The following is a 20083-nucleotide window of genomic DNA, read 5'->3' on the forward strand; positions in this document are numbered from 1 at the left end:
TATAAGTACCACTGTCTTCCAATTTTCTCTAATTCAAATAAAATCCATGGGACTCAAAGGCATTTTCTGTGGTGATGGGAAAAGGAGCTTCTCAAACTCGTAAGTTTGTATCTCTGAGAGATGCTCAAATCAGGACATCTGTGGTAGCCATTAAAATGCACCATTGACATCTGCAGCTTCAGGCAAGCCTAGCTGGCCAGCAACCCCAGCTGCTATGCTCTAAATCCAGGACTTGCTGGTATAATCCCAGGCTCTGTACTATCCCACGAGGAAAGCTTCTACCTTTCCAATAGAAAACCCAATATGAATCATGAAGGTGTAGAAGATGTTTTCCTGTTGAAATTCAGAATTTTCTTTCTCCACAGTCTGTTTCATTTCTGCATATTAATTTGTTTTATACAAAAGACAATACTAAATCTTTAAACTCCCATGAATCTGTCTTTTAGTGAACCCCATAGCATGATACAAAGACCCTTTGGCTGGTTGGTTTGTTAATTCTAAAGCATGTAAACCCCTGTTTCACAGGATTGATCCTGATACTCATATTTGGGCCAGGCCTTAGAATAAGACCTATTCTAGACTAGCTGTCCTAAAGCTTAAACCAAACTAGATATATCCCATGGGGGAGATGGGATGTTTTGGTTGAGTTCTGCCAAATTAAAATGCCTTTGGAAATAGTGTGGGATTTCCAAGGTTTTCCCCTAATGGAGCATAAACCAAGTCTGTACAAGTCCAGAGTGATCAGACAGTAAGTTAACCATCCACTGAAGCAAATCAATCAGCTTAGCTAAATTGACAACCACAGAGAAATAAGTAGTGCCACTAAGGACTATGCACCCCTTTTCAAATACACATAGAGCATTCATTAAGATAGAGCATCAAATAAATGAGACATGAAAGAAATATAAAAAATGTATGAGCATTTCTGTGTTGGACACCTGAAACGCTTCTCTAGTTATTTTCAAATATATAAGTACTTACTGCAAGAGATAGTCTCTTTAACATGCTAGGTAACATTAGAACCACTTCCCCTCCTCCTACTGTGTTCTGGTGCTCATTGCCCACTCTCTATCCTGTCTAACCTTCCTAGGTGACCAGTATCTGCTCTCGTCTTCTAGATGATCATTTTTTTCACTTACACATGTGAGAATAACCAGTATTTGTCTTTCTGTTTTTATTTCATGAAATTTCCTCCTGTTTCCATGGATGTTGCTGTACCTGACATTATTTTATTCTTTTAATGGCTGAATATTATTATATTGTATATGTACATCACATTTTCAGAATCCATTTATTGATAGATAGGCACATAAGTTGATTGCATATTTTGACTTCTGTGGCTACTACCACAATAAATATGGATGTTCTGGTATCTCTTTGATATAATGATTTCATTTTCTTTGATATATACAAATTAGTAAGATGGACGGATCATATGATAGTGCTATTTTCAGGTTTTAAAAATATTCCAAATTATTCTCCATAATGACTTACCTATTTAGATTTCCATCAATATTGTAAAGTTGCTCTTGCTCTACATCCTCACCAACACTATCTTTTTTTGTCTTGCAATCCCTTATTCTTTCTATTACAGCACAAATTCTGTTTTTTTTTTTTTTTTTTTTTTTGTATTAGGGATTGAACTCAGGGGCACTCGGCCAATGAGCCATATCCCCAGCCCAATTTTGCATTTTATTTAGAGACAGGGTCTCACTGAGTTGCTTAGCACCTAGCTTTTGCAGAGGCTGGCTTTGAACTTGCAATCTTTCTGCCTCAGCCTCCCAAGCCGCTGGGATTACAGGCATGTGCCACTGAACCCAGCTCAAATTCTGGGTTTTTGTGGGTCACATTCTCACTGAAGTGAGACTGTAACTCAAAGTAATTTTGATTTCCATTTCCCTGATATTAGTGATGCTGAGGATTTTGGCATATAGTTGGTGACCATTAGTCACCAAAAAGAACAGTATATCTTTTTTTGAGAAATATCGGATCTTTTACCCATTTCAAATCAGAGTATTTGTTTTATTTTCTGTTGAGATATTGAATTCTTTATGTATTCTGAATAGATAAATGAATAGTCTGAAAACATTGTCTCTAAATACGTAGAATGTTTACTCTGTTCTTTCCTCTGCTGTACAGAAACTTTTTATTTTAATATAATATTATTGGTCTATTTTTGCTTTTGTTGCCTATGCTTTGGGGGGTCTTTCCAAAAGTGTCCCAGTGTCCTGAACTGTTTCCTTTTTGTGTTCTTTCAGTCATTTTAAACTCTGCATTCTTCCTTTTTACTTTGTGGTACAGTTTTAGTTGATTTCTTTTTTTAGTGCTGGGAATAGAACCCAGGCCTGCACATGTATTGGGTAAGAACTCTACCATTCAGCTACATCCTGAGATGTTACTTGATTTTTTAATGTGGTTAGAGGTAGAGAGATTAATTCTTTGTGTATGTATGTTGCTTCCTAGCACCATTTACAAAGAACAGTGTAATTTCTCCAAGGTATTTTCATGGAATCTTCATAAATTCAAGTGGTTAAAGATAAATTGATATCTCAATGTTTAATTCAAAGTAAAAAATGTAATTCTCAATTAAGTTCTCAGTTTTTAATAGGCATGTGAGTCTGATTTTGTGGAGTGCCATGCAGTTGCTATTATTACAGCTTTGTAGTCTATTTAATGCTTCCTGCTTTGTCCCTTTCACCATCTCCTCAGAGTTCTTTTGGTAATTCTGGCTTTTTGTGGGTCCCTATAAATTTTGTGATTATGTTTTCTGGTTTTGTAATCAATGTCCATTAATTGTTGCTAGATATTTGGTTGAATCTGCATTAACATTATACAATATCAATGATTCTAATTCATGCCATGGGATATGTTGCAAACATATGTGTGCGTGTGTGTGTGTGTGTGTGTGTGTGTGTGTGTGTGTGTGCGCTCTTTATACTTTCATCAGGGTTCTATACTTTTAATTATTAGAGATCTTCCATCTCCTTGGTAAAATTTATTCCCAAGCACTCTTTGGGGATATTGCAAATGGTATTGCTTTTTAAATATCTTTTTTTCAGTCAGCCTGTTATTGGTGTATAAAGAATGCTGGTTTTTTATGTTAATTATGCATTCTGCAACTTTACTAAGTGTGTTTATCAGGTTCAAGAGCTACTTGCTGATGTCTTCAGGTTTTTTTTTTTTTTTGAGGAAGTTTATTGTTACATTTTTTGCAATAATAGATGAGGCACGAATACCTCCTGCTTCTTCGACATTGCAATTAAAAAAGACAACAGTCAAGGGTAACAGTGAAATTAAAATAAAAAAATACAAAAGCTTAAGGTTTTGGAGACAAAAAGAACTACAATCTATGTGTAGAAAAATTGTAAATGATTTCAGTTTGGCCTTGCAAACAGTTATCTCCTTCTCCAATGACAACACTTCACAGAGTTCAGAGTAGGGATGTCCTTAAAGGCGTCCTAATCCACCCCCATTAGAAAGAGAAGGCCGTCCAGGCTCAGCTAGCGGGGGCCGTGGCCAAGGTGCCTGGCCAGAGGCTGAGCTGCATGAGGACCCTGGCCTCTGGCTACCCATGGCTTTCTGTTTAGTGAAGCAAAGTTGCCCGTGCTATCACTCACATGTTTCCAGGTTTGAAAGTGACAGGCACACATACTGATTGCTGGAAGGGAAGAGCTCTTGCTGCCCAGGCTGGCTATGGCGATGCCACTGGTTACCCTAGCCACGGTGGCAGAAGCCTTCAGAGCCAGGGAGAGCACCCCAACATTGTGGAGAATGGCTTGCTCCCCTCCTGGCTCTTAATCCTAATAGACGTGGGGCACACAGAGAACTGAGAAGGTAAGGAAAGCTCTCTGTGCCATGGACCAGGCCCTTCTTCACTGTGCCCAACTGAAGATGTGACCTGAGTCCATCCTGATGAGCCCTACCAAGGCTACTCATCTCCTTTAAATAAGGCCATGTGCACTATGTGACCCTGAGGTCACATCCTTTCAGCTTGAAGAGTTATAGGAAGCAGCACAAAAAAAGCAACTATTTCTTTTCAGCTAAAGAAAAGAGCCCAAACCCAGCAGACTCTGACACAGACTGTTGAGCACCACAAGGGAGAGTCTCATGTGGTATCATAATTGAAATGTGGCGATAACAGGACATTCAAGCAGGCCTTCCCTCCCTTTCTGGTTTAGCATCTGCCAGAAGACTCATATTATCTGGTTGCTGAAATGAGCCAAGCGTGAGAGGCAAAAGGGACACCACGGTCAGGAGCAGCGTGGTGTCGGGACAGGGCTCTCAGCTATGTTAGTAAACCCCAGCAACGCTGGTGCCACTTTCACCTTTGTTTTAAGTGCCAAGAAAAGCTGTCCAACCCACCCCGACTGATGCTCGGAGGGGCAGTTTGGAGTACAGGGCATTCTGAACACAGTGAGTCACCGGGAGGCACCTTAGATGTACCAGCCCGTCAACATGGCAGTCTTCTGCCTTTCTGCTGGGTGAGTGTGCACTCTGAGCGCTCGCTGCTCCGTGTGCACAGTCATAGGAGCTAGAGGCCCGCCAGGAATGAGGCGGAAAGAAGCCACTGCCCCAAAATGCTGTCGGACAGGCCATCTGCAGGGTCTGTGGGCTTTAGCGGGGCCAGCTGACAGAACTCCCCGAGCAGCTGCAGCGGGATCAAAGGCTGCGGCTGCAGCTCGTACCTTTGCCAGCTTCCAGAAGGAGAAGAAGATCCCCACTATTTCCCAAAGAAGGAAACTCACATGCTGGCAAATGTTGGGTCAGAAGACGACCTGCAAGTAAGATGGAAAAGCCATCTGCAAGGCCACTTGGTTTATGTGTCTTTGTGCCATTACGTGGGGAAGAAGGGTAAGGAGAAAAAAGCACCACTGTGAGCATGTGGATGGAGTGACAGCCATGGCCCAGGGCTGCCCCCACTCCACACTGCTGCTGGGGCATTAAGGCAGGTCCATGGCTCTCAACCTCGTCCTCCATGGAAGGGAGTGGGGACCCTGACACAGATCCTCGGCTCAACCTGGGGGCTCTTAGGACATTGGCACACGTTTTAAAGGCAGTGTGTTCACTTGGGAGGTGGCACTCAGACCCTGCGCCAGAGATGGAGGGCCAGCAGGCACTGTGCCCAGCAGCACTGGCATGCATCTCTACAAGCTACCACGAGGCGAAGCTTTTGGTTAGTCTCAGTGAAGACTCAGAGGTTAGAGAGAAAAGCCATGTGCAAGGCCAGCTGGTTTTTGTGTTTTAGTCATTAAAGAGAGAATGTGTGTGCACACACCATCCTCAATTAAATTGTGTCAGGAAAGGAATGCAGTTCCTATAAAAAGAAGGCTGTGTTATTAGGTACTGCAGATTAACACCAAAGTGAGCACTGGGATTTTCAGTAGTTTCACTAGTCCCCAAATCAGTAGCTAACATGGAGTTCCCACGTCCTCTTGCCTAGAGCTTGTGGCTGGGCTGGAGCCCAACGTTCTTGAGCCAGGTATTCGAGGGCGTGGATCTGAGAAGCCCTGCAGGACCACACAGGCCACAAGTGCCAACAGCCACACAGGCTGCCTCAGAAAGGCACGAGGGGGCTTCCTCTCACTGCAGCATGATGTCCTTCAGGTTCTCCTGCAGGATCGTGTCTTTCACAGCATGGAACACGAAGCGGATGTTCTCGGTATCTATGGCAGTGGTGAAGTGGTGGAACAGAGGCTTGCTGCGGTTCCGTCTCTTTCTGTCAAAACACTGGACCAGGTAGCGCTGGACGTCCTCCAGTCGGTGAGGGTCACCCTTGAAATCTGGGAAGTGCTTCTTGATGCTGACTGTCTTCACCTTCTCCACCAGGAGGTCTATCTTATTGAGGAAAAGAATTATGGAGACATTGAAGAAGAGCTTGTTGTTGACGATGGTCTCAAAGATGTTCATGGATTCCACCAGCCGGTTGGTGCGCCTGTCCTCCATGAGGACCTGGTCGTATTCGCTAGAGGACACCATGAACAGGATTGATGTGATCCCGTCAAAGCACTGGAACCACTTTTGGCGCTGGGACCGCTGGCCACCCACATCCACCATCTTAAAAGGGATTTTTTTAATAACGAAGTCATGTTCCACAATCCCCTTGGTGGCCTTCCTGGCCAGCAAGATGTCTTGCTTACTAGGGAAGTAGTTCAGCTGGCCAATCCGGTCCAGGTTATCCAGGAAGTACTTCACTGATTCACCCAGCTGGAACTCACTCCTGCGGCTGAAAGCCTCTCTGATCCCCGAATCCCTCCAGAGCACGCTCAGGGCTGGCACATAGAGCTGGAAGGTGGCGGGCTCCACGGGCAGCCCTGCCTTGTTCTCAAAGGCCATCAAGAACATCCCATGCTTCTCGTTTTCAGAGTGCTGCCAAGGGATGCCAAGCTTGTCCCGTGCATCAACAAGCACCCTTGAGCCCTTGAGGATGTTGTCGAAGATGGTGTCGCGGAACTCCAGCAGAGCCTTCTGGTCGAATTCGCGGCCGTGAATGATGCGCATCTGCTTGAGGAAGGTGGACTTGCCGCTCTCGCCGGCGCCCAGCAGCAGGATCTTGACCAGGCGCCGCACCGCGCGCCGCTCGCGGGCCAGCAGCGCGTCGATGTCGCGGCTGCGCCTCCGGGCCTCGCGCTCCGCATCGCGCGCCGCGCCCGCCCTGCGCTCGCGGGCCCCGGCCTCGGCCGGCAGCAGGCAGCGGCTGAGGGTGCGCACCACCCCGGACATGGCCCCTCAGGCCGCGGCCGCGCCCCGCCGGGGCCCGCGCGCCATGGACGCCCGCGGCGCGCGCAGGCCGGGCCAGGCGCCGCCCGCCGCTCCCCAGGCCGCTCCGCCACCGCCGCCGCCCGAGGCCCGCACTCTTCAGGTTTTATTCTACATATAATATATGACCCACCAAGAGACATCATTTGACTTCCTCTTTTCCTATTTGGATGTCTCCTATTCCTTTCTTTGGCCTATTGTTCTGTTTCCCAGTACCATAGAGAACAGGAGTGGTGAAAGGGGACATCCTTGTTTTCTTACAGCTCTTAGAGGAAGAGCTTTCAACTTTCCTCCAGTTCAGTAGCATGATTTTGACAATGGTTTGTCACGTATAGCCTGTGTTCTGTTGAGCCTTGTTCCCACAATACTTAACTGGTTGAGTTTTTTTTGTTTGTTTGTTTTATAATCATGAGGGGATATTGAATTTTATAGAGTGCTTCATTGCAGCTCATAGAAATTTCAGATCCCAGAAGAAAAAAGTAGAAACTCAGAATTCAGACATATAACTTGCCCATCCCCAAAACCTACACAGTATTTTCTAAATACTAAAGGAAAATAATTTTCTACAAATACTAAATATTCTCTGAGATATTCATGTATCAAGGCCACAGTCAAGGAGAACTATGCCAAGCTCTGAGCATCATGATCCCATCATGAGAATATGGTAAGAATGAATTCCAGTGAAAAATGAAGAATAAGGACACTCAATTTTAAATATTTGGTGATAATATTCAGATTTTATCTAAAGCAAAACCAATGTGGAGATAAGGTGGGAGAAATACATATAACAGGGATATAGATGATCAGGTTGGAATAACAAACAATACAAGGGACAAGTTCTGTGGATAGACATGAAATAAGTGAATAATGTCATACTGACCATTAGAGCTGATATTCAAAGATATGACATAAAATGTATAAAACAAATATTAGACATTTTTCAAGTAAAGGAGACTAAAGATGTCAAAATGTTCTTAAGGTAATGTGAAACATGAGCTATATATGACCTTTCCTAACCAAATAACACACACAAACATGGAAAAAAAAACTCTAGTAAATACAATCCACTACAAATGGTAAATACAACCTACATGATATGGGAGCGGTCAGAATATAAATAGGAAAATAAGTATGTTTATATCTTTAACCAAAAAACTAATCACAGTGTTAAAAGATTGTAACATTGAAATTAATAAATCCATGCATTCATAGTGATAAACAAAAATATTTTAATTATTCAGGTTAACATTAACTGTGGAAGAAAGTTGAATTTCAGAGAGACAAGTGTATTTTTTGTTAACAACACAAGGCCAGCCGAGGCAATAATATAGAAAGAATTATAAAATTTCCAGGTTTCAAACAGAAATATAATAATTTACAGAGGTAGGGATCATAAATGATGGTAATTTTTACAGAAAGATCAATGGTGAATAGATTATTGGTGAATAGAATTAAACTGAGAACTTCATTCTAAGCCCAATCCAAATATGGGCTACTTTTATATAAAAATCTCAGTATTTAAAAGATAGGATGTCTTGGCATTTATCCCATCCACACATCTAGAAGTGAGTCCATAAAACAAAAGACAACATGAATGTAAATGGTCTTAATTTATTCTACTGGCATTTGGCTTAAAATCATTATCTCTTTTGGGGCAATTTATCAAATATTTTAGGGTATTAAAGTAATAAACATATGAGCAAAATGGATCTCACTTTATTATTCAAATTGCTTTTGGATAAGTTCAGCAATAAAACTTTTGCAGAATTGCATTAAACTGCATAGCATTTTTGGTAGTATGGCCATTTTGACAATATTAATTCTGGCTATCTAAGAATATGGACGGGCTTTGCATCTTCTAAGGTCTTCCTCAATTCCTTTCTATAATGTTCTATTGTTTTCATTGTAGAGGTCCTTCAAAAAAAAAAAATATATATATACACACACACACACACACACATACACACACACACACACATACACATTTTGGGAAGCTATTGAGAATGCAATGCTTTTCCTAATTTCTTTTTCAGCTGATTCATCATTGGAGTATAGAAACATGATTGATTTATGGTTGTTGATGTTGGATCCTGTTATTTTGCTGAATCTGATGATGTTCTTCAAGAAATAGAAAAAGTAGTCATGAAAATCATTTGGAAAAATAAGAGGCCCAGAATGGCCAAAGCAATCCTTAGCAAGAAAAGTGAAACAGGAGGTGTCACAATACCAGACCTCAAATTGAACTACAGCAACAAAGATAACATGGTATTGACACCAAAACGGGCATTAATACCAATAGTATAGCACAAAAGATTAAGAGAAAAACCTACAAAAATACAGTTATCACATACTAGACAAGGTGCCAAAAAACACAGTGGAAAAAAGATAGCCCATTTAACAAATGGTTCTGGGAAAACTGGAAATCCATAGTAGAGTGAAATTTAACACCTATCTCTCACCCTGCACAAAAGACACTCAAGGTGGATCAGAGTCCTAGGAATTAGAATGGAAACCCTGCACCTGCTGGAAGAAAATGTAGGCCCAATGCTCCAACCTGTCAGCTCAGGAAATGACTTCTTTAATGATACTTCTAAAGCACAAGAAGTAAAACCAAAAATCAATAAAAAGATGGCATCAAATTAAAAAGCTTATGTACAGCAAAGGAAACAAGAGCATGAAGACAGTATCTACAGAATTGGAGTAAATATTTGCCACCTCCTCAACAGGGCATTAATATCCAGAATATACAAAGAACTCAAAATATTTAACACAAAAAACAAATAACCCAACCAATAAATGGGCAAATCAATATTGCACAATATTGTAAACATACTGAATCATCATGCATTGTGCATTTCAAAATTGCTAGGAGAGAAAACTTCAAAAGTTCTTGACACACACCCCCCCACACACACACCAAACCAACCAAAACAAAACAACAAAAAAACCACACGACAAAAAACCATGAGTATTTAAGTTAGTTAACAGGGGAATTAGCTTGATTTTGATTACTCCATCCACATGGTATTCATATTTCATAAACTTACTTTGTCTCCTACAAACATGTACAATTATAGCTTGTCAATTTATAATTTTAAAATGTTAAAAATGTAATGATTTTTAAATGGTTGACATCTATTTGAATCTATCATTGTGGATTGGACAATAATATACCTTGTTTTGGAGATGTATATTTGCAACCATGAAAATGTTTTACAAAATTAGGTAGATAATTGAATTTCAAAAAGCAATCCCTAAGAATCAAAAGCAAGATGATAGAAGTAACCCAAACATGAGTGAAGTTAGCGGCATAGCAACAAAGAGAGAAACAATACTGAGAGATTGTGAAATAGTAATTTGATTCTTTGTGCAAAATCTGGATTTTTTCTTTAAGACTCTTGGTGACCTACTGTTTGGGGTACTGGTGGCATTGCTCTGGGGCAGGTGAGGTAGTGTTTGGAGAAAGCAGAGGTGTGATTTTGTTGGTGACCATGAAAGAAGGATATTTCACCTGGTAAGAGGGTGCAGGAGTGTTTTATCTGGCTTTCTGTTGCTTTGCAGAAGGAAAGGAGGACATCCTTTATCACCCAGGAACAGAAGACTCCATCTTTTTCTATTTTCTCTCAAGTTATTTGTTGACATTTCTTTCTGTTTATTAAAAGGGGAGATTCAGACAGGCACAGAAGCCAGGGAGAATGCCACATGAGGACAAAGGCAGAGTTCCAGGTGACACTTCTCCAAGCCAAAAAACACCTGACAGGGCAGCTGCCCTTGAAAGTGGAAGAGATGTGGAACAGACTCTCCCTCCTACCCTGCTGATGCTTTGGCTGTGAAATTTTGGCCTCCAGATCTAGGAGAGAACATAGTTGTCTGGCTGGAATCCTTTGTTGGGGTGGTCAAGGAAACTCACACTCCCATGCTGAAGTGTACCTTAGACATTGTTAGTCCAGGTAACTCCAGTGTTATTGGGGGTCCCAGGCCCAGAGCTGAGTCAGGAACCAGAGGGCAGGCATATTATTTGGGAGGTGATCTCAGGAATGCCTTGTGGATGATATGGAATGGAGACAGGGAAGGGAAGAGTCAGGTACAGAGCACTGCTCCATGTGCTATCTCCAGGAAAATACGGGGCTCTGTCCTGCCAGGAACTGGAGGACAGAGGAGCAAGCCCCCAAGGGCCATGGCCAAAGATCAGGGTCCCCAGGATATTGGCCCATCAGTTCCTGTCAGTCCTCCTATCAAGTCTGCTTGCATGGGGGTAGTGGGTCATAGTTATTCTGTCAGAGATTTTCATTCCAGGAGAATGCATCCTCATATTGTCATGTGGATGTCCAGGGCCATTCTGAGGTCCTGTCTGTGCAGGAGCTGATGTTTGCACATATCAATCCTGAGCCCATCAGCACACAAAGCCAGAAGGTACAGATACAGGCAGAGTCTGGCCTTTGTGCAGCCCCTTCCTCTGTGAAGGTGACTCCTGAACTGGCTTCTCACCCAGGCAGAAGAGTCGGTGTGCTGGGCCATCACACCTGGGGTTCTGTACTGTATCAGACAAGTGAAGGGATTTGCAGATATAATAAAGCTCCTCTGTGGTGAGAACATTGGTGTCCCTTCTAAATTCCTGATGAAACTGAACCCCCATTGTGGTGGTATCAAGAGGTGGAGCCTTTGGAAGTGAAAGCTCTGAGGGCTCCACCCTGATAAATGGGATTAATGTTCCCATTAAAGACCTTCAAGGGCTGACTGGATCCCCTTTCTCTACTGCCATGTGAGGACTCCTGGGCCTTCTATGTGGAGTTGTCCTCACCAGGTGCTGATCTGCTGGCACCTTGACCTTGGCTCTCTAGGCTCCAGAATGGTGATGATGTGAACTATTTTGTTTATAAACTCTGTCTTAGGTATTTTGTTAAAGCTGCACAAATGTACTAAGACAATTACCTCCTTGACTGAGTTCAAGTTCATCAGAAGGTGATCATCCTAGATGGGTCTGACCTCATCAGGTATGTCATTTGAATGCCAGTCTAGCAGGGAGAAAGGGGAAGCAGTGGGGACTTTCTGCATTGATGGCTTTAAAAAGGCAAGCTGCCATGAGTTCTGTGGCCCAAGTGAAATGGATTCTGCCAACAACCTGAAGAACCTGGAAGTGGAAACTTGCCCACCTCAGCTTCCAGATGAGAACAGGCCAGCCACAGCTGGATGTCATTCTTGTGAGAACTTATCAGACCTTTGCAGCTAAGCCATGCCCAGAGCCCTGACCTGAAAAAGCTGAGGTGACCAAAGTGTGTGTTCCTATGTTACATAACAGAGTTAACTCACACAGAGAGAAGTGGGAGACAGGATTTAAGAAAAACATGCATTTTTATATTTATTCAGTAATACACATTTTGGATATGCATTAAATTTTTTAAAATTAGAAAATAATTAGTTAATAATCAGTTTAAAACTTTAGTGGGATGCCACTGAGAGATGTGTCAAATAAAAACTATTTATACACCTATTGAACAGGGCAGAATTTTATTAATTGAAAAGGAACAAATACAGAGCTTGATGAGTTGAAGATTCTAGAAGCTCCCATGCTGTGTGTTCCAGTATTCATTATGTTATGGCACAGAATCCACATGCACTACCCTCAGCCTCAGTGGCGATGCAGCTGAGCCATGTCCTATAGACACTGCGTCTGCTAGAGGTGTGGCTGCATTTCTGCTTAGTGCCTGCTTCTGCAAGCAGTGGCTAGAGACCACCAACATTGCAGGGTTCATCTGTGAAGATGAATAAAGCCCCACAATGGTCATCCCCACAGAAAAGGTGTAAGGGGCTGCCTTGTGCACTGCCCGAGTGCTTACACCAGGCCATACCTAGGCAAAGTAGCCCACTGAACACTCTGGAGAGCTTTCCTCTTCCTCCAGCAACCTTGGGATTGACCAGGTATTTGAGCCTCATGTAGGTAATCCAGGAAGATACAGGGATAAATAACAGAGGAGAGAGAAAGGAATTGGTGCACATAGAGAGGAGGTTGTCAGGCTGGCAGTGCAAGGACCTGGTGGTGATCCATTACCATGCAGCCATTACAGTTTGTTATAGAGGCTTCACCTGACACTTGGGCACAACCTACTTTTAGTGTAGCTTCTCAGCCAACCCCAGGTCCTCCCACCAGGTCAAATTTGCTTTTACCCAATGTTGGAGTTTGTGAATGCTGTCAAGATACAAGAGAGAGATGATCAACCAGTTTTTTAAGAAAACTGGACCTAGCTACTGTGATTAGGTGAATACAAAAGCAATCCATGAAATTCATTCTTTATCCAAACTGTCCTACTATGGCCCTGTGGGCTGCTGCCACACTGGCCTGCAAACTCAGTATTGCAAAGTTCTAGGGTGGACTTTACACCTACAAAGGTTATTTTAAAAAACATTTTGTGCTTTGGAAAGAAAGCGCTTGGGCCCAGGCCACCTTATTTCTGCCTCCCAACTCTACCTCCAGGTTGAAGTTCCAGATGGCCCAGGAATCAGTAGGTCATTTTCCCCTGACATTCCTGTAAATCAAAACCACAGGGCCAGAGAAAAGTGAGCACATACCATTGGTGTCCAATCTACACAATGTTCAGCACAGCATCTGGGTTCAGGGCAGTACTGTGGCCTTCACACTAGTGCCCTTCATGGATGTGACACCCCCTCTCCTTCACATGCAATTTTGCACATTAAGGAACATGACTTTAAATCAGGCATGCCTCAGTGTTGATAAGGTGAGAGCTCTGTTGGCCTGCCACTTGCCTCTTGGACAAAATCTGGGAACAACAGGGATATATGTCCTGTATTTTATAGAGCACAGATCACATTGCCCCTGAAGCTAAAGTTGTTAAGTTGGCCAAGAACCCCTGTAGCACAGAGAGCCTGCATTTTGATGCTTTTTAAAGGACCACATGTTGACAGTGACTTAGATGGAAGGGACACACATAAACTTGAAACTGTCTGAGAGGTAAGGTGACAATCTTGCTAGGATTAAATGGAGAGACATGAACCTCTCCTGAGGTCAACATGTGCATTGAACCTGTATTATTAGGCACCTTTCCCCCGTTGCCCACATCTTAACTTCATCATTCACCACAGACCTGACTTTTAAATTAGGCTATGGTCACAGGTACTAGGAATGAGGACTCTCTTGTGTCCTCTCTGGGGACACAACTCAGCTGAAATCTGAGATCCCTTTAAAAGATGCACTGAGAGGTCTGGGGTTGTGGCTAAGTGGTCGAGCACTGCCCTAGCATGTGCAAAGCACTGGGTTTGATCCTCAGCACCACATAAAAATAAATAAATATAATAAAGATATAAAAAATTATATAGAGAAAAAAATCCACTGAGATAGGCAGACTATGTGACCAGGACCTTCCAGGTTTCTCCTGACTGTTGCTCCCCTGCCTTCTCATGCAGAAAGAGATATGCAATGAGCAGAGTTCACCAAGGTCATGGGTCAGGAGGTAACAGCTCTGAGGCTGAGCTCCTTAAGTGTACAGACTGCTATCCTAGGCTTCTTTCTGACTGAGGAGAGCTCCTGCAGAACTAGTGGAGTAAAAACCATGATGACATATGACTTTATTTTTCAATTATAAGGGTTTGGAAAAATGTATTGGTTTTTTGAAGAGTTTTGTGTAGATGTGCTAGTCTCATATTATTTTTTTTTTCAATTTTCACATTATCTCAGGGATCTCCATGTGATCTGAGAACAAAATATCACATAAAGCTACTGCTGCTTTTTTTTCTGGCTCAGATGATCAGAAAAAATATGAGAAAGCAAATGATGAAATTCCAATGGAAGCAGAGCATGGGCATCCACAGTGATACACTGGGTGATTGAGAAGATGTGGTGGCTCAGATGCAGTCTTAGAGACACCCTCTAACTGATCACTCTAATTGCAAAAATTTGAACAATTCAAAACTAAATTCTTCCTTGTCTCACATTCATTGACCTTTCAATTGTATTTTGCTTCTCATGATCTGTTATCTGAATAGAGGGTTGGCCCACTATTCAGGTCACTTTCTTTTCTGGGGTTGAACTCTCAGAATCCTCCATTATATGAAGCTCATGAGGTTCCATAGCCTTCTGGGATCTAGAATTTCAGCACCAGCCCAAACATGTTTCTTCCAGGGCCTCTGAGAATGAGAATGGATCTTCCATTCATCAGGCTCCCTCTACACAGGAGCTCCTCCTGGTTCCTGATGTGGGAAGGGCCAGTTATTCTCTAAGATAACACATTTATCTAGAAAGATGAGTTATATGTGTAAACACATCCTGTTGAAGAAAATATGAACATACAGAAAACAAAAATAAAGTTTAGAAATGTGTTAATGAAGGTTTACAAATCATCATTTTATCATTTTCCTTAGTGCAGAATTGACAGGGTGTATCTGGTCATTAGTGAAGTATAATGACCGTAATGCCTGAGGAAACAAATAATTCTCTATAATGAAACTAATAACTAGTTACCTGCTGAGGGAAAGTATCTCTTGTTTTCAGCAGCAAGATACTAATGTTAAAGATTACATGTATGAGTGCATTTGTTTGCTAAGAAAGAAATACAAAAGGCATTCAGCATTACTAATTATGCAAAGCTGCCCTGGGTTTGCCAAGTGCCTGCTGTATGTCACTATGCTTGCTGCTTCCAAACACCGCCCTGTGCAAATCAGAGAATTTTGAAGTGAACACAGTAGGTATTTTAGTGCAATGGGACTCAAGTATGGTGATGGCCAAATTTTCCCTCCCCTTTCTGCAACTGGCTGCAGCTTGTTCTTTGGGATGGAACTGAGGTCAAGAGCAGGCACTTCAGAGTGAATGCATCCAGTGTCATCAGACTTTATCTTTCTGTTTCTACATGTGCAAGAGTGTTTGCTAGAGGCAGCCCAAGAGCACTGCATGGTTGAATCAGGATGGTTTTCAGTCAAGAGTTCAAGTGACAAGAATACTCATAGGTAGAACTTGCAGAAACTGAACTCATTGTAAGGGAGCATGCTGGTTCTTGATGGTTCCCAGGGGAAGGTGAAAGGATCAAATCACACAGCTATCAGTAGACAAGAAACAAAAGAGAATGAAAAAAAAAGAGGAAGAGACCAAGCTCACTTTATGATGAAATCCAGTGAATGTGTCTCTTCTCTCATTGTCTAATTGAGATTGATGACTTGGGAAGGGAGCTGCCTTATGTTATCTTGGATATCTCAGTGTCTACCTCCCCTTCTCATGCTGAATCCCTCAGAATGGTGGAAGCTGGTTTGAAGGATTTTGAACTTGTCAAAGCAAATTTTCTCACCAATGACTATTGAAGCATCTGAGATGAGGTGTAAGCCTGGCTGTAGTCAATATGTTTCCAAGCAGTTGTTCACATAAGGCTCCAGTGATGGTGAGTAGCAGAATTCCTCTGAGTCCCTGAATACTTCTGAATCTCTCTCAGGACATACATGCTGTCTATAAGTAAATGACCAACCACTGAATGAACCTGCCCAGACCTGCAGGGGTGTATTCCTCAGTTCAGGGCTTAGTGTCTTTCTGACAGTGGGCTTCTCAAACACCCAGAGCTCAAGGAGCAGGGCTGCATTTCTGTTATTTGTAGCAGTCCTTCTTATATTTACAGAAAATCAGGTTTATTTTATTTAGCATGATATAAATCCAATAAAGAAGTGACCTCATTTAACCATCCACCTTTAATTTCCCTTGTATAGCTTCAAACTTTCTCCTGTTTCCATGACTCAGTCTTCATAGGCCTGGTTCTTATTTATGTGCATCCCACACCATGCATTTCACTTTTATGCAGACATTCTTATTCCCAGAGAAAGGCAGTGTCACTCTCACATGTGGTACAATTAATGAGAAGTAAAAGATAAAATCTACACACTATACTTTTGAAACTGAGTAGCATAATCACAGAGACATCAGGAAGTTATCAAAGATGCTGTTTGAACTGTACTTTATGTCTCTAAGCACAGGTCAGAGTGGCATGATGTCCAGGTTGATACTCAATGAACACAGTCTTACTTGCAGGCAGGGCAGAGATCACCATGTCTGACTAAATGAACTGACTCCCCCTGCATTTGGATACTTAAGTCAGCTGTGCATGTGGAAAGGACTGGAGGCCCTATAGGCAAGTTCAAGAGCTTGGCTTAGAAGAGCCGATGCAGGAATGTGGCAGTCTCTCTTCAGGGCTCTGTGTCCCCCACTTCCCTATGCAGACTCCTCTCCAGGAGCATGATGGAGTCCCCACCCTCTGCTTCAAGGTCCTCTTTGCTCCAGTGCAAGATAGAGAGAAGGTGATAGGACTGGACCTGTGTCCACTATCACTGGGTGGCCCTCTGCTTCTCTATCTGAGCACCTGGGACACAATGATCCTGCCATTGTGAGATGTGCCTGAAATGGCAAAGGTAAATACACAAATATAGATCCATGACCTGTGTTACTACTACAGTCATTTCTACATGAGTGCTTAGGACAATTTGAAACAAATTCCAAGGGTACAGTACCTTCTGTGGAAAGCCTAGCCTCAAAGCCATGGCAAGGAAGGCAGATGCCCAGATGAAAGAGAAGTCTGGATGCTCACTGAAGCTTCTATTCACTGAGTCTGGTCCCCAAATGGTCAGAAGTTGTAATTTCTTCCTCCCTTGAACTGTCACTGTGTCCTAGTGCTGTGCTACACTGCCCTTTGAGAACTCAAAGCCCTGCTTACTCCATGACACCCACTCCCTCCACCTCCAAGCCAGTCAAGACCAGGGAGGGACACCACACCATGGTACACACATGGGATTTGGGCTCAAGTTCTGAGTGCTCTCAAAAATTGGCAAGGACAGTGACCTGGTATAGCTAAACCGAGGTTCTAAGTTGTCACCAAATATAAATAGCAACATATGTTCACAGTCAGTAAAACACACTGCACTTCCCTCTCTGCAATCCAGCTAGAAAACCAATAGTTGCAGAACTGTGACAACTGGAAGGCCAAATGGCAGATTGTGGTGCTTGAATGGCCATATGGTATTCATTAAAGTAAGGACCAGCAAGCCCTCAGGATGAAAACTGCAGTGGGCTGGCTAAAAAAAATGACCACTGTCATGAAGCCTGGAGTGTGGAAGCAGAGACATTTGCTGAGATGTCACCAGCTCCTGGCTGAGAGGAACTGGATTGACTGCAGCTTCTAATATGGACCTGGGTGTAGCTTTGGGAAGTCACAGCTGCTGACTATGGTGGGCCTCAGAATGGAACAGGGATCTCCCAGAAGACCAACTGGCCAGTTTCCTCTGCTCTGCAGCCTGCACACTGTAGCATATGTCTTGACCCAACCATGGCTGCCCTTGCTCTTGCAGTTTTGAGGATTGTAGCCCACCTGTATGTGACTTTGTTCAGTTTTACTGAACACTGAACAGGGGGAGAAGAGGCTCCTGAACATCAATCAGGGTTTTGTCTACAGAGAAGCAGTGACTTGCCATGTCAGGACACATGCTTAGCATTCACTCTGAAGAGGTCTGCAGACCACCCTGGGCTGCCAAAGTACCCATTCTTGTTTTGGGGTGCCAACAGCAAGACTAGCCACCTGCCTGCTCTCAACAGGGTCCTTGAAGGTTAGCCTGGAGGTGGTGGAAGGTCTCCTGGTCATCTCTTCCCACTAATTATCATGAGAAATTCCCATCCTTTGGCTTTTTTATGCAACACATACACATTAATTGTAAAAGTAAGTAAACATAAAAGCGAAAAGTGAACAGGAGCAATTTCTTTTCCGTTGTTGGCTGTGTGCTCTGGCTAGCAAAATATTAAAAGCAGGGTGTTAAAGATGATGAGGAGGAAAGGGCAAAAAGAGAGTAAAACAGCAAGACATTCCTGGCATCCACCATTGTATTTCCTGGTCACAGCCATAGCTGTCCTGCTGGCTCACTTTAGCTGTGTAGCCTTGCCCCAAGCACCAGCAGCCACAAACAGCTCATGTCAAGAGGAGTGATATCACTTCACCCTGGATAAGGGGCTGAATTTTCCTATATCACTTTTCTGGTGGTCAGCATTCACTTTTGAAGTTCCTGGAACATATCCAAGGCAAGGTGTTTTGCTGCAGAAGAGCAAACTGGTGGAATCCCAACATTGCAAGCTTACAAAGGCTCACTAAGGAGTTGAGACTTCTTAAGGAAAGGCAAAGAAATGGCAGAAAGGGAGGATGAGACTCATAAGTTGGGACATGAGAGTACTCGGTCCCTCCCTCACTTACTGCACATGACTTCAGGCTATAGGTTTGAGATCCCATTTCAAAATTCATGAAGGACTCTCATGCTCACTTCAATCTGATAAATGGTGCAGAAAGAGACTCCACTTGTATGGCTTGTACTAGGTGAAGAGACAAGTGCAAAAACTTTCTGTGTAAAGTCCTTGACTTTACAAGGACAGTATAAATACAGCAGATGTGTGTCTAAAAATGGGATCTCAATTATCTCAGAAATTTAATGGTAATGAAAAAGTCATAAATAATAATAATAATATAATAGAGGTAGAATTGAAAAATTTAGGCGCCCAGCCAGACCGGAGGAGGAAGTCCGGCTCCACCCCGAGTGCTAGTCTGGAGGAAGCCCATCAACCATTAAAACCCATCAAAGGGGGTGTGGCTACCAGCACGGTTCTGCAGCTGACCCAGGTACCTGCTTTCCAACTCCCCCACCGTTAGCTACGATAACTCAAAATATTTCCCACAAGCTTTTGGGGGTTGTAGCTATAAACGCAAAACAACAACTGTACAGGCACCTGGTTTCTACCTCAGAGAATAGAGCAGGGAAGATATAGGTGGAAGCTCATTTCCTTTCACACTGGCTATACCCACCACCCCGAATACAGAGGCTCAAGCTAGGAATAGACAATGCCACCTACTGGAAGCAAGGAAAACAGTGTTCTGAGAGACTTTTTTTTCTCTCTCTCTCTTTCTCTTTTCTTCTCTCTCTTCCACAACTTCAGCATATGTGAAACCAAGAACTGTGCATGAACAACCGAATTACCAAAGTAATATAATATAGAGGAATTGCATATACCCCACCTCCCCCCATTTTTTTTCTTTATTTCTATCTTACTTCCCTTTCCCTTCTCTTATTTCTCTTTTCTTCCTTGTTATTTTTTTTCTTTTTTTTTAATTTGTATTCTCTCTAACCATTTTCAATCTCCTAACTTTTGCTATCTATACATAGGGTAACTATCTAAGTAGATAGGAGGTTGAGTCTATACATTCTTCCATAAATTACCAGTCTAGTGGTTAGAGTTCTCCAAAGGTTCTAAGTTAGTTTAACCTCATACCCTCACTCCTTTCCCTCTAAGTATAACATCCTTCGTCTGAAA

The 20083-nt window shown here is 42.8% G+C and overlaps 2 protein-coding genes across 2 annotated transcripts in view; both read right to left on the bottom strand.

The window, feature by feature from the left end:
- Positions 1 to 20083, bottom strand: part of LOC308656881 (F-actin-uncapping protein LRRC16A-like) — a 142682-nt gene that overhangs the window by 49465 nt on the left and 73134 nt on the right. The gene's annotated exons all lie outside the window — the stretch shown is intronic.
- Positions 5495 to 6844, bottom strand: LOC308656880 (guanine nucleotide-binding protein subunit alpha-12-like). The gene has a single exon (XM_081308232.1). The coding sequence runs from the start codon at positions 6718 to 6720 to the stop codon at positions 5581 to 5583; it is 1140 nt and encodes a 379-aa protein (XP_081164358.1). The 5' UTR covers positions 6721 to 6844; the 3' UTR covers positions 5495 to 5580.

The sequence above is a fragment of the Spermophilus citellus genome (assembly GCF_964194105.1).
Source record: "Spermophilus citellus genome assembly, chromosome: 9".
Lineage (NCBI taxonomy): Eukaryota > Metazoa > Chordata > Mammalia > Rodentia > Sciuridae > Spermophilus > Spermophilus citellus.